This window comes from Argopecten irradians, chromosome 6 (genome assembly GCF_041381155.1).
Source record: "Argopecten irradians isolate NY chromosome 6, Ai_NY, whole genome shotgun sequence".
In the NCBI taxonomy this organism is placed as follows: Eukaryota; Metazoa; Mollusca; class Bivalvia; order Pectinida; family Pectinidae; genus Argopecten; species Argopecten irradians.
The window spans coordinates 41,532,086-41,545,569 of record NC_091139.1 but is presented as its reverse complement, the minus strand read 5'-3'; the positions used below and the strand labels follow the sequence as shown (position 1 = coordinate 41,545,569).

Below are 13,484 nucleotides of genomic sequence, written 5' to 3'. Positions count from 1 at the left end.
AAAGAGCACAAATCAAGCTGGGCTCAGATGTTCCAATATGCATAAGCTTCTTGGACAAAAAACATTACATCTGTAATTGTTAAACATCTTTATTTTTGAAATTACTTTATAAAATAGATATGTTTTACCCCAACAAAATTTTCGCACATTTACTTTAAAACTTGTGGAACTTTCAGTCTTTTGTATACCATCGCTTTTACCGACGATTTACATGATAACTATGGTCACTAGTACTGAAATTCACACTTTACTTACACTTTTTTGTATAGTACCATACACCTTTGTAAAGCATACTACACAGCATCAAAAGTTAGATTTTTATATTCTATCATTTTCTCTATACTTTGCAACAAACTCAAAACTTAAATAATAATTTCAAAAATTGTAATCAATTCGAGAAAAAAAAAAAAAAAAAAATACTTGAATGCATAGTCAAAAACATAATATACAAAGCTTTTATTTTAAAACTTAAGAAAAGGTGTAATAGTGTTTATAAAGTGTATCTATTTTGTTTAAAATGTTATTAAAATCTTAATTTGTAATTGACAAAGTAAATTCACGCAGGGGCTATATAAGATATTTGAAAAATGTCGTTAAAATCAATGATCTCTTGCAACAATAGACAAATGAAGACAAATGCTGTTTTTATTTGTTTTCTTTTTAAATGAACTTTTTAACCTGAACCTATTATATTTTAGCTCAAGTAGAGAATACATATTCATACAGCGAACACCAAGAGGTTTGGCTGCCAATGTTTCTATATGTACACAAAAGATCCTCATTATATTGAAAGGTCGGTAGAAGACCTTAATCACCCTACATATCCAAAATTGTCCCTCGATTAATCGCATAAATCAGACACATTCACTCTATTATCATTACATACAAACAGAAAACTTCAATGAGGGAACTTCACTAAGTTTAACACTTATATTAGCTACTGTAAACAAATTTAGTTTGGCTTTATCAAATTTAGCACATATATGATTTTGAACAGATTAGCACAAACAGTAAATTGAGCGTTATCAAAAACAGCTATATTTACTTTGTACAGAAAGTACCATTAGCACAGAAATAAGATAATAGCCAAATATGTATGTTTACTTCACTAAAGTACAAGTCCAATTTAACAAGTGAAATTCTACAAATGTAAGCACCAAGCTAATAGAGAATTTATTTCTGATAAGGACCACAAAATTACCAATCAATGTTGCTTTAAATCATAGCTTGTAAGTAAATAGCCAACTCGTATACATGTAATTATAATTATTCAAGAAGGCAAAATCTATTCATATTGTGTTTTTATTAAGTTTTAGAAATATCAAACATAATAAGTATTAATTTGATAATTAATTTCTCCTTTCTGTATACAACTATGAAGTAAACTCTAATGCAAATTTTAAAACATTTTAGCATTTATAAATCTGCGATGAACTCTGGAATGTAAAACCATTCAAATGAGTGAAACAAAATATGAAAGGTATGCAACAATGACATACCATCTCATCTTCATAATAAAAGAAAAAATAAAGAAGGAAACAAAAGCTTAGAGCATTTGTTGCGCAGTATTTTGTATGGCATTTAAAACGAGGACCTACTAATGGAATGAATACAGTATTATACACAATATGGCTGCTGAAACCAATGATAAGAAAGCCAGGATACACATACTGTATGTGTTCTCTACAACACCAGTGTTTTACTATAAAACTTATATACAATATATTTTTGTTGGATAAGTTTTGTCAAGAACTACAAATCCTTAAAGATGCTTTAAAAACAGCTGATTTCTATTTGTGCATCAGGAAGCTGTATTAATGTGATAGTAGTAGAAAGTTATTCTAGAAAATATTGAAATTTGAAATCTATTCTTGAACCAAAAATAATATGTTGTATATAATTTTAGTTCCTGAAACAGAAGCAGCCATCAATTTTAAATATGAAGTTTGAGATACAGAGCATGAACTGTCAGCTAGTTTCTAAAGGTTCTGACAGAAGCTTTGCTATTAGGGGCGTCTGACTCCTAAAACACCTGCTTCCGTTGATGTCTGCTTCTCATCCCTGGGGTTCCGACTGAGGCTCAGCCATTAGCGGCGACAGTAACTCTTCTGCAGTTCCTGCTCCCCACGAGGTCAGCTGATCCTGTTCACAATGAGAAACAAAAATTATGATCTATATTGATCTTATAAACACTACTTACAAGCAAACAACTATACACAAAATAAAAAATGCTCTAGTAATTATGAATTCAGTCCTTCATAATGAATTGTTAGCCCACCATCATCAGATGGTGGGCTATTCAAATCGCCCTGCGTCCGTGGTCCGTCGTCCGTCCGTAAACAATGCTTGTTATCACTATTTCTTAATAACTGCTGCAGGGATTTTGTTCAAACTTCACATGGAGGGTCCCCTTGGTCCATATTTGTGCCATACAGATTTTGAGGCTGATCGGAAAAACAAGATGGCCGCCAGGCAGCCATCTTTGATTTTGGCAGTTGAAGTTTGTTATTGATATTTCTTGAGAACTACAGAAGGGATTCTGTTCAAACTTCACATGGAGGTTACCCTTGGTCCCTAGTTGTGCCATACAGATTTTGAGGCTGATCGGAAAAACAAGATGGCCGCAAGGCAGCCATCTTTGATTTTGGCAGTTGAAGTTTGTTATTGATATTTCTTGAGAACTACAGAAGGGATTCTGTTCAAACTTCACATGGAGGTTACCCTTGGTCCCTAGTTGTGCCATACAGATTTTGAGGCTGATCGGAAAAAACAAGATGGCCGCAAGGCAGCCATCTTTGGATATTTCTTGAGAACTACAGAAGGGATTCTGTTCAAACTTCACATGGAGGTTACCCTTGGTCCCTAGTTGTGCCATACAGATTTTGAGGCTGATCGGAAAAACAAGATGGCCGCCATCTTTGATTTTGGCAGTTGAAGTTTGTTATCAATATTTCTTAAGAACTACTGAAGGGTTTTTGTTCAAACTTCACATGGAGGTTACCCTTGGTCCCTAGTTGTGCCATACAGATTTTGAGGCTGATCGGAAAAACAAGATGGCCGCCAGGCAGCCATCTTTGATTTTGGCAGTTGAAGTTTGTTATCGATATTTCTTGAGAACTACTGAAGGGATTTTGTTCAAACTTCACATGGAGGGTACCCTTGGTCCCTAGTTGTGCCATACAGATTTTGAGGCTGATAGGAAAAACAAGATGGCCGCCAGGCGGACATCTTGGATTTTGATAGTTAAGGTTTGATATCCCTATTTCTCAAAAAGTGCTGAAGGGATCTTTCTCAAATTTAATATGTAGGTTCCCCTAAGGCCCTTGATGTGCAAATTGCATTTTTGGACCAATCGGTGAACAAGATGGCCGCCATCTTGGATTTTGAAAGTTAAAGTTTGTTATGGCTATTTCTCAGATTGTACTGAAGGGATCTGTCTCAAATTTCATATGTAGGTTACCCTAGGGACCTAGTTGTGCATATTGCATTTTGGGACCGATCGGTTTATAAGATGGCCGCCAGGCAGCAATCTTGGATTTTGTTATTCAAAGTTTGTTATCGCTATTTCTCATAAAGTACTGAAGGGATCTGTCTCAAAATTCATATGTTGGTTCCCCTAGGGCCCTAGTTGTGCAAATTGTGATTTGGGACCGATCGGTCAACAAAATTGCTGCCAGGCAGCCATCTTGGATTTTTATATTCAAAGTTTGTTATCGCTATTTCTCAGAAAGTATTGAATGGATCTTTCTCAAATTTCACATGTAGGTTCCCCTAGGGCCCTAGTTGTGCATATTGTGATTTGGGACCGATTGATCAACAAGATGGCCGCCAAGGAGTCATCCTGGATTTTGATAGTTGAAGTTTGTTACCGCTATTTCTCAAAAGGTACTGAAGCGATCTGTCTCAAATTTTATATGTAGTATGTTTGAAAAAGTTTAAAAAGTAGAGAAAAGATCTATCTCTCCTTTGTCAGATATAGATCATTCTTTGGTGGGCGCCAAGATCCCTCTGGGATCTCTTGTTTTATGATGGCAATGGACTTATCAAATAATTGCTTATAAATTGGTTGCTAATAGTAGCCGTAAACTAATGGTACATTTATAATGTCAACAATGGTGAGTTACTATACTGCCGTTTACTATTCTTTTTATATATAATGCTGAGTATGTGTTCTTTTCTCCAATAATTAAATACAAATGATATAAATAAGAAATTAAACCGCTTATTAAAGTGAACAGTCGGGCAAGGATGGCTAAAGTCGGTAAAAATGGTGTGAATGTATCCAGTATAACTTCTTATGAAATGGAAAAATAAAATCTCTCGTCAAAATCTGTCTGCGTACGAAGAAATTAATTTAAAGTATAGAAATTCTAAAACGTCCTCCCGGCTCACTATGTCCGTGGTTACATTCCCACGCAGCCTCGCTTTCAATGCTTTCAACTTTTCTTTATTTTAATGGTCAGAACTGGGAAACTAAACAGAACTTGACCGTCGTATTAATATGTGAGAACTTTTGGAAGGCCACTGAACGCATTTAGACTGGTTTTCTTTGCCCGACTATTCACTTTAAGCCAAATAAAAAATAGTTGTCTTTCCTGCCTCCTGACCAACCCTAAATTATACCTACCGATCCTAAAGTTTTTATTGTACAAAAAAAATTGATGGTCGATTCAGGTCTGGAAACCCACATTAAGTAAACAAGATTTTAAGATTTTATTATTCACTCAAACAGACATAATAGTGTAATGACAAGAGGTCAGACATTTTTAAAAGAATCGAGAGTGAACACTCCCTGACCAACACCACAGCAGCCCTAATTAGCAGCATGGTAAAGCTATTTCCAACTTGACTTTGTGGTGTTACTTGTACAGCTTATGTCATCAGCTGATGGCCATTTACTAAACAACATCTTGCCTTTCAATAAAGTTTGTGATTAAAGCTAGCACGTTTTTAATGTTTATTAGGCCTAAATATCCATGGAAGGTACAAATCCCTTGCAATCGTTATGGCCGCCATTTTTTGCTATTATAATAGTGGAATCGGATTGGTATACAATGCCAGGATTTCACTAATCTGTTTTTAATTGAAAGGGGTAATTTTTCCAGAATTGTGATGTGAAATTTAGACAAAAAAAATTTAACAAGAATTCCAAGGAAGTGGATGTGCGCCCGCACAGCATCACAAAATAGTTATTAACAGTTGAAAATATTGTAATTAATTAGGTGAAGTTATCAAGTCCCGTAACTCTCGCAAATAATTTTGGATTTTGACCAGTATCGAACCCATCATCTCATTGATGTAAAAGCAATATGCCAAATTTGGTTGAAATTGGAAAATAAATACAAAAGTTATCAAGCTGAAACCATGTTTTGACGATTTTAAAGTCCCATATTAACTCTTGCAAATAGTAACAGATTTTTGACCAGTATCAAACGTATCTTAGATCTCATGGATATAAAGCAATATACCAAATTTGGTTGAAATCAGACAATAAATACTAAAGTTATTGAGGGGAAACCATGGATTTATCTGTTTTGACGATTTTGAAGTACAGTAACTCTTGCAGATGTTGATGGATTTTGACCATTATTGAACTCATTCAAGATCTCATTGATATATAACAATTTATGAAATTGGACGATAAATATTTAAGTTATCGAGCGTAAACCAAGGATTTATCTGTTTTGACGATTTTAAAGTCCCGTAACTCTTGCAAATATTGAGGGATTTTGACCATTATCGATCTCATCTGAGATCTCATTGATAAAAAGCAATATACCAAATTTGGTTGAAATCGGACAATAAATACTTAAGTTATCATATGGAAACCATTTCCCAGATGCCGACGACACCGACACTGTCGACGCCGACAAAGTGATACCTACGTGTTGCCCTTGTGTTGCAGGCGACGCAAAAATAAAATTATTACAGGCTGAAACAGTAAATAAATTTAAATCAAATTGCAAAGAAATTTAAAAAAAATTCTCCCTCAGATTAAGTTTCATTTTCACAGTTTGACTTCACTTTTTAATACACATTGGATTAATTAGAATTTGATATTCAGTTGTTTTGTAAATAAAGTTTTTTTTCTACCTATATCTACCCTATTTTTTTGTCAAGGAGGCAGTAAATAGAACTAAGTTTTTACCTTATTTGTAGTAGATTAGTAAAATGGATGAGTACACACCTGGGGTAGATACAAACAGATGCTGGACAGCTTGAACACAATCACTTTGCTCTTGCTGGTCTGAAAAAAAATGCAATTTTAACAAAACAGATACACTTGGATCCTTTAGATATACGTAAAGATATTTAAATTTGAATTTCTTGCTAAAGTGCAAGCATTTCAAGTGAGGTTTTCATTGTGATAGAAGTTTGGTAGAGTATCGATGTCTGCAGCTAAGGTATGCACTTGTAAGTTTCTCACCAGTTTCTTTTGCCCCTAAAACTCCATTTAAAAGAACTTCAATATTAACCTGTAGTTCATTTAGTTACATATGTAACAGGGTGCAGGATTTACAATAAATTTAAAACCTGCCTCAGCTAGGGATCCAACCCGGGACCTCTGGATTACTAGTCTGACGCTCAAGCGATCGAGCTAAAGAGAAGTTCTCTCTAGCGGAGCGATATATTGCGGCTAGTATTGACCAGGGTTACACATATATCAATAGTTGCCTGTTTTTAATTTTGTTGTAAAATTCCTGTCACAAACATCAGTAGTTACCTGTAGTTGGTTTTTGTCAATAAAGAGAAACATTGACTGGTCCGGGTTATTGATGATGAGGCCCGATCTTTCCTTTTTAGTCAACAGTCGCATCAGTTGTTTCTCATAATCAGCGTGATCAAATCTAAATTCAGCCTAAAAAAGGTGAAGGTCACAGACTTGAATAAAATGCTAAAAATATATATAACAATTAGGCAAACGTCACAGGCTTGAATTTAAAAATATATAGGTGAAAGTCACAGATTTTAACAAGCTTACAGCACAGGTGTTCGTTTCTAATATAAGTATAAGTATAATACTGGGTCAAGGTCTATAACTCGGCCGGCCATATAACACTACCCAATTTCAGAAAAAGTATGATTATTATCCAACCGTATAGGATATAATAATAGAAATACTCTCAATCGACAACCAGATAATTTATCTTTAATTTGGTATATGATACAATATATATCATGCCGTATAAATGTCACTAGGTATCCAGAAACATCGGAAAACAGCCAGATTTCAACTGGTCGGACACTGTGGTGTCCTCCGATAAACACGCTAGGGCTCTAATGGGTAGTTCAAAAACCACTGCATGTCAACACTTCAGCTTCATAGGAATTAAAGTTTGGTAAAAAACAAACTTACCGGTATGTTAGTGTTTATCTATGTACCATCCATTTGCGCAATACAGCCTTTTGAAATTTCCGATTGAAAAAATGTGTGTCTCTAGCCGTCATGTTGATATGTGTGTAGTACATTTGTTTTCTCGGCGTTGATTGGTCAATTAATTTTCGAGAGCCAATCAACGCCGACAAAACAAATCTACTGCACACATACTTACATGGCGGCTAGAGACATAATTTTTTTCAATCGGAAATTTCAAAGGGCTACGTTAGGCAAATGGATGGTATTTATCCAGGGATTTACTAACCGGTAAGTTTGTTTTCTACCAAACTTTCATTCTTATGACGCTGAAGTGTTGACATGCAGTGGTTTTTGAGCTACCCATTAGAGCCCTGGCGTGTTCATCGGAGGACACCACAGTGTCCGACCAGTTGAAATCTGGCTGTTTTCCGATGTTTTTGGATACCTAGTGACATTTATACGGCATGATATATATTGTATCATATACCAAAATAAAGATAAATTATCTGGCTGTCGATTGAGAGTATTCCTATTATTATATCCTATACGGTTGGTTAATAATCATACTTTTTTTCTGAAATTGGGTAGTGTTATATGGCCGGCCGAGTTATAGACCTTGACCCAGTATTATACTTATACTTATATTAGAAACGAACACCTGTGCTTACAGTAAGTGTTGCAAGCAACACACGTCCCCTGCCATCAATTACATTTTCTAATGTATGGCAAATGTTATTGCTTAGTAATGCTATGAAGTTTGAACAAATTCTGTTGATGTGTTCTCAAGTTATTGTCTGGCAATGAAAATTTGTGAAACAAACTAGGTTTAGCAACAGTGACCTTTGTATTTGACCTTTTGACCCCAAATTCAATCCCAAGCTGTATTTTCTCATATGCTACGATAGAGTGAAATCTGATCAAAATCCGTTGAAGTTTTCTCAAGTTATTACCTGAAACCGAAAAATTTGTGAAACAATCTATTTTTAGTAACAGTGACCTTTGTATTTGAGATGGTAAAAGCATAGGTGATAATCACAGATTGTAAAAATGTATTTCAAAAGCATTGCTTTAATTTTATTCATAATGATAACTTTTCTCATCAACTTCAACCAAAGGATGAAAATGATTATAGGGCTACCTTATTTGTATAGAACACACCTGCTTTTTTGCCAAAGGGCCCTAACAGTTATCTCATTTTAATAACTTATTAAATTATAATGGCAATTTAAGCAATGATGATTTTACTTTAAAAAGTAGTTTTCTCAAAACATTGTTGTCACTCTTTTACGCATGAACAAAAATTGCTCCCATGGTAACATGATTTTGCCTTCTATTTATAGACATCAACACCTGGAGTATTTAATACCTGTATCGGTTTGAATGGACTCTCGTCTCCCTTCCACTTGGAGAAGAGCATACACACTCTATTTTGTCTATGTCGCTGCGAGGCCAAAGAAAAAAGTCCATTTCTGTGGTGCATCCCAAAACATCCTGTAGGGAAATACACAATTATTATTACCCATGTATTACAGTCGTCAATGTACAGATGGATTTTTACAGTTTGTGACAGTGTAGACAGTTGAAGTTGATTAGTTTTAGAATTAGAATATGTCAATATCACATGATCTTGTTGTGAGATTGCTTCTGAAGCAGCCTTACTATTGTAAACCAAATATCTTTCATAGCTAACAAATTCAGTTATTTCCATAGTGCATTTCATAGCATTTTCACAGAAATCAAACTTCAAAGATTTAAAATTGAATGGAAATACCTTTCAATTTAATAGTGCAAGAATTGTGGAAGAATTCAATTCGCAGATAAAAACTTTCACAAAAATTTACCTTGATCATGAAATTCGCAAAAATATATTGCACACAAAGGAAAGCTGGTTTACAGATTTTTTTCCCCCAAAAATAGCATGTTTAGTAAAATCTTACCCTTCTCATAGACTGCCATCTCGGTGTATGTAATTGTTTTATTTTATTTCAATAACGCTTGTATAGTAAAATCTTACCCTTCTCATAGACTGCCATCTCGGTGCGTGTAATTGTACAACATCTTTTTCTAAAAGCTCTTTAGAACTTTCATATGTATAGGCTTCTTCCTAAAGAGAACAATCATTACCAGTCATTAACGCACCATTGTCTACAGATATACTGTAGATCTGATTCAAATTAAGAATTATTATCTGTTACCATTATTTCTCAGCAAGTTTGGAAGGGAAATGTATACACTATTATAGTCATTAAATCCCCAAATTCCAGTTTTTCAATTGACCAATCATTTTCATAACTATTATTTCATGACTTTGCCTGATGTTAAAAAGTTCCAACAATACGAAATTATAATTCAAATTTTCCATAACACATTACTAGTAATGGTATATTTAACTGTACCATGGTCTTCTGACTTCAGTCAAATGTGCTGAAGAAGAGTTAGACTGCAATACAGTCCAAATATACAGTAGGTAACCTACTGTTACTGGTAATGTAAAATTCTTAGTTATATGGAACATTTGAATTCTAATACAGTTTCATAGAGAGTGAACAACATCTCTTGGTGTAATATTGGAATGGGATTAATACAACAAACATTTATATACCTTTACCCCTCTAAGAATACTATCTTCATAGTTATTAGTCATAACTGGTACCACTTCAGCAACTTCAAACAAGGCACAATTCTTCTTCTGAAAAAATAAAATGAATAATAGAAATGAATAACATTATTAGCTTTTAATAAACATTTATGTTTTCCTCAATAGCACACAATAATGGAAAGGACTATACATGGCTATTTATGGCTCTGTAGACATTGCATCTGGGTTCTATACAAGTACATGCATGTATTAGATTGAAAGGGGAATTAAAACTCTTTAACAACTTTCATGTGAGATTGTTTCCCACAGCCCCGATTAGCATGACGGCCGCGCCGTGCCCTTTTTACCTGACGCCATGCCCCTATGACCTAACGCCGTGCCCTGCGATTATGTCCCCCGTACACTTCTACTAAACTACCAAAATACCAGGAGTGGCTTGATAATTAAGTAAACAAAAAGAAGTGTGACCACTCCCCTGACCTCCTGGCCAAGACCCCCAGTGGCCCTTATTAGCAGCCTTGGGCTATTTCCCCCTTGGCTTGCATTTGTGGTGTCACTTTCAGGTCTGTGTATTACGTAAGCTGAAGTCAAGCAGCCGATCGGCAACCTAGAAAACAATCAGCTGGCCTTTCAATAAGTTATGACTACAGCTAGTGAGCATTACTTCAAAAACAAATACTGCTTACAACTGTAAATTATTTACTCACGTTTTTAATGTTTAATAAGCCTATCTATATCGGATTGATGTCACAAGATTTGCAATCGTAATGGCCGCCATTTTGGGTGTATTGTAATAGTAGAACCGGAGGTATTGAATTTCAGGATTTTACTAATATTCACGTTTTTTAAAAATGAAAACGGTATTATTTCTTTTAGAATTTCGGTGTGAATTTATTTTTAGAAAAGATATCTCTAACAATAATAAAATTATTAATAGCAAAGTAATTAAAATAAATCAAATTAAAAAGAAATCAACTTTTTTCTCTATCAGATTAAATTGAAATATTTTGCATACTACTCTAACACTTATCTGTATTTTCTTAATTTAGTGCTTGTAAATTTAGAACATTATTTTAATTAATTGTCCATTATTATGAAACATGTTATCTTATTCAAATCAATACAGTATTTTAAATATTTGAATAAAGATATATATATTAAAATAAAGGTAATTGGATTGAAATAAAGAAATACATTTTGAATTTTCCCATTCTTTTAATTAATATAAATGAAATTTAGATCTTTATTATGAATCAATTATAGTCATGATCATATGATCTGCAGATTACAATTTTCAAAATCATTTTTTTCACTCAGAATAATTGAATAGATGTCCTGATATTACTTAGCAACTCAGAGAGTTTAAAGCATTTAAATGATATTAAGTTGAACCAGAATTAAATAAACAACAAGACAGTTTTAAAGATTTTCCCTTGTATTGGAAGTCGTCGATATAACCTTTGTGCCCCTCTGATGGTTATTTATCGCGGTCAAGGTGCCCTTTTCAAAACCCAGCACCATGCCCTTTTTTTTTCCTGTGGGAAACACTAGTGAGATTGACTATGTACAATGGATGACCTAAGAGAATTTTCAACTAACATAGACTGACTTTAAAGTGAACATAATAGCTGAAAGCAGAGCTCTTTCTAGGATCAAAAATCAAAATTCAAGTCAAATTTTAGTGTATACGTATTCGTAATTCCCCACACAAAAAAAAATATGAATTCCCCCCTCCCAACCTACATTTTTTTAGGAAAGTTCCCTCCCAACCTACATTTTTTTAGGAAAGTTAAGTTCAAACCTGGCCTATATACAGTCAATACCTGGCAACTGCCTCATGTGTGTTTCCCTGGTAAAAACATAGGTAAAGGGGTAATTGGTAATATATTGTATGTATGTTGGGACATCTTTACTACTAGTCACATAACAGGGAATGGAGGAGAGGGAAAGCGCTGAAACAGTGGGGCTTAACAAATAGTTCAGCTATTTCTATCCCTTTATCCTTCAACATTTTGAGAACCACCGGTCTTAACTACAGCTACATGCAACTATGTAATCCTCCATTTTCATTCTCGAGGCTTCAATATGAACTTTTAGTGGTGGTTACCAACTCATTTGGATACATGTTTGTATATAATAATGTATATGTATACAGATACAGTGTTATAATAGAAATATGCATGTTTGTTTCAATAAAATCACCTTTTCCTTGAAATGGAAAGCAATGTACATCTTGAAATCAAAGTGGTCTGCCAAAGATTCCCTCTTCTTTCTCAATTGATGCCTCAAACGGCTAACAGCAAGATTTTTCCTGTTGTGTGGATCACCCATGATCAATCTAACTTAGTAAGTATTGTATTCAAATTCACATTTTTGTTGTGATAATATATAAATAACCAAATGTTGATCCAGTATAAAAGTTTTTTTGTGGCAGTTTGTCACTTTCTAAAAATGTTTTCAATCTTTTAGCTTTGCTTGTTCTGTTTTATAGCGGAACAGTAAACTACGAACTATCGACAAAATCTCCTCAGACTAAAAGCAAGTCATACGAAATACTTGCCGCCTTTACCATCACTACATACGTGCAACATACAGTTGTAGTTTTACAATTTCATTTTTCGCGATAGTTTTCATAATTATCGTATTAGAAAGTGGCTGGTTATCGTTATCATCGAAAATCTACATGGTTTTGGTACGGCATATCATCCAAAATTGCATAAACAAAAAATATGTATAGTATTTATATAACACTAATTATGTGGTAAGTATAATGGATATGTGTTTTTCATGATTCTCCTAAATGGAGGATATGTGAGTGAACTACTTATTTAAACTATTAAGAACAGTATATAGGTTGTAAGTTAATGAAGTGAGTATAATGAACCTCACAAATGATGATCTAAAGGAGTTTGTCCTCCAAAATATTCATCCTTCAATCATGAACATACCAAACTTATTTAACTAAACATTAATTTAGTTACACATCGGAACTCTCACAGTCTGTCTCAACGGGAGCTTATCCCCCAAACATACACTAAAAAAGTACATACCAAACGTATTAAAATTATACATCACATAGAAAAAATGAGCATCCCCATTGAGATCTTCAAGGTGTTTCGTCCTTCCAACCTTACACTACAACAGAATATTCAAACTTATTACAATAAACATCACATAGAAACATCAGACCTCTCCAGTCTGTCTCACGGGAGCTTATCCCCCAACATACACTACAACAGAACATACAAACTTATTAAATAAACATCACATAGAAACTCGGACCTCCCAATGAGGTCTCACGGAGCTTATTAATACCCCAACATACAACTACAACAGAACATACAAACTTATTAAATAAACATCACATAGAAACATCGGATTCTCCCAATGAGTCGTCACGGAGTTTGTCCTCCAACATACACTACTTCAGAATATTCAAACTTATGTAAATATAACATCACATAGAAACATCAGACCTCCCAGTCTGTCTCACGGAGCTTATCCCCCAAACATACACTACAACAGAAC

The 13,484-nt window shown here is 34.2% G+C and overlaps 1 protein-coding gene across 1 annotated transcript; it reads right to left on the bottom strand.

The window, feature by feature from the left end:
- Positions 1-73: 73 nt before the first annotated feature.
- LOC138325919 (uncharacterized protein C6orf62 homolog) lies at positions 74-12,362 on the bottom strand. The gene is given in 8 exon segments (XM_069271930.1): positions 74-2,142; positions 6,188-6,247; positions 6,725-6,859; positions 8,724-8,777; positions 8,780-8,848; positions 9,372-9,461; positions 9,960-10,046; positions 12,159-12,362. Coding segments are annotated over 8 exon segments (711 nt in total). The 5' UTR covers positions 12,288-12,362; the 3' UTR covers positions 74-2,055.
- Between the last annotated feature and the right edge of the window lie 1,122 nt (positions 12,363-13,484).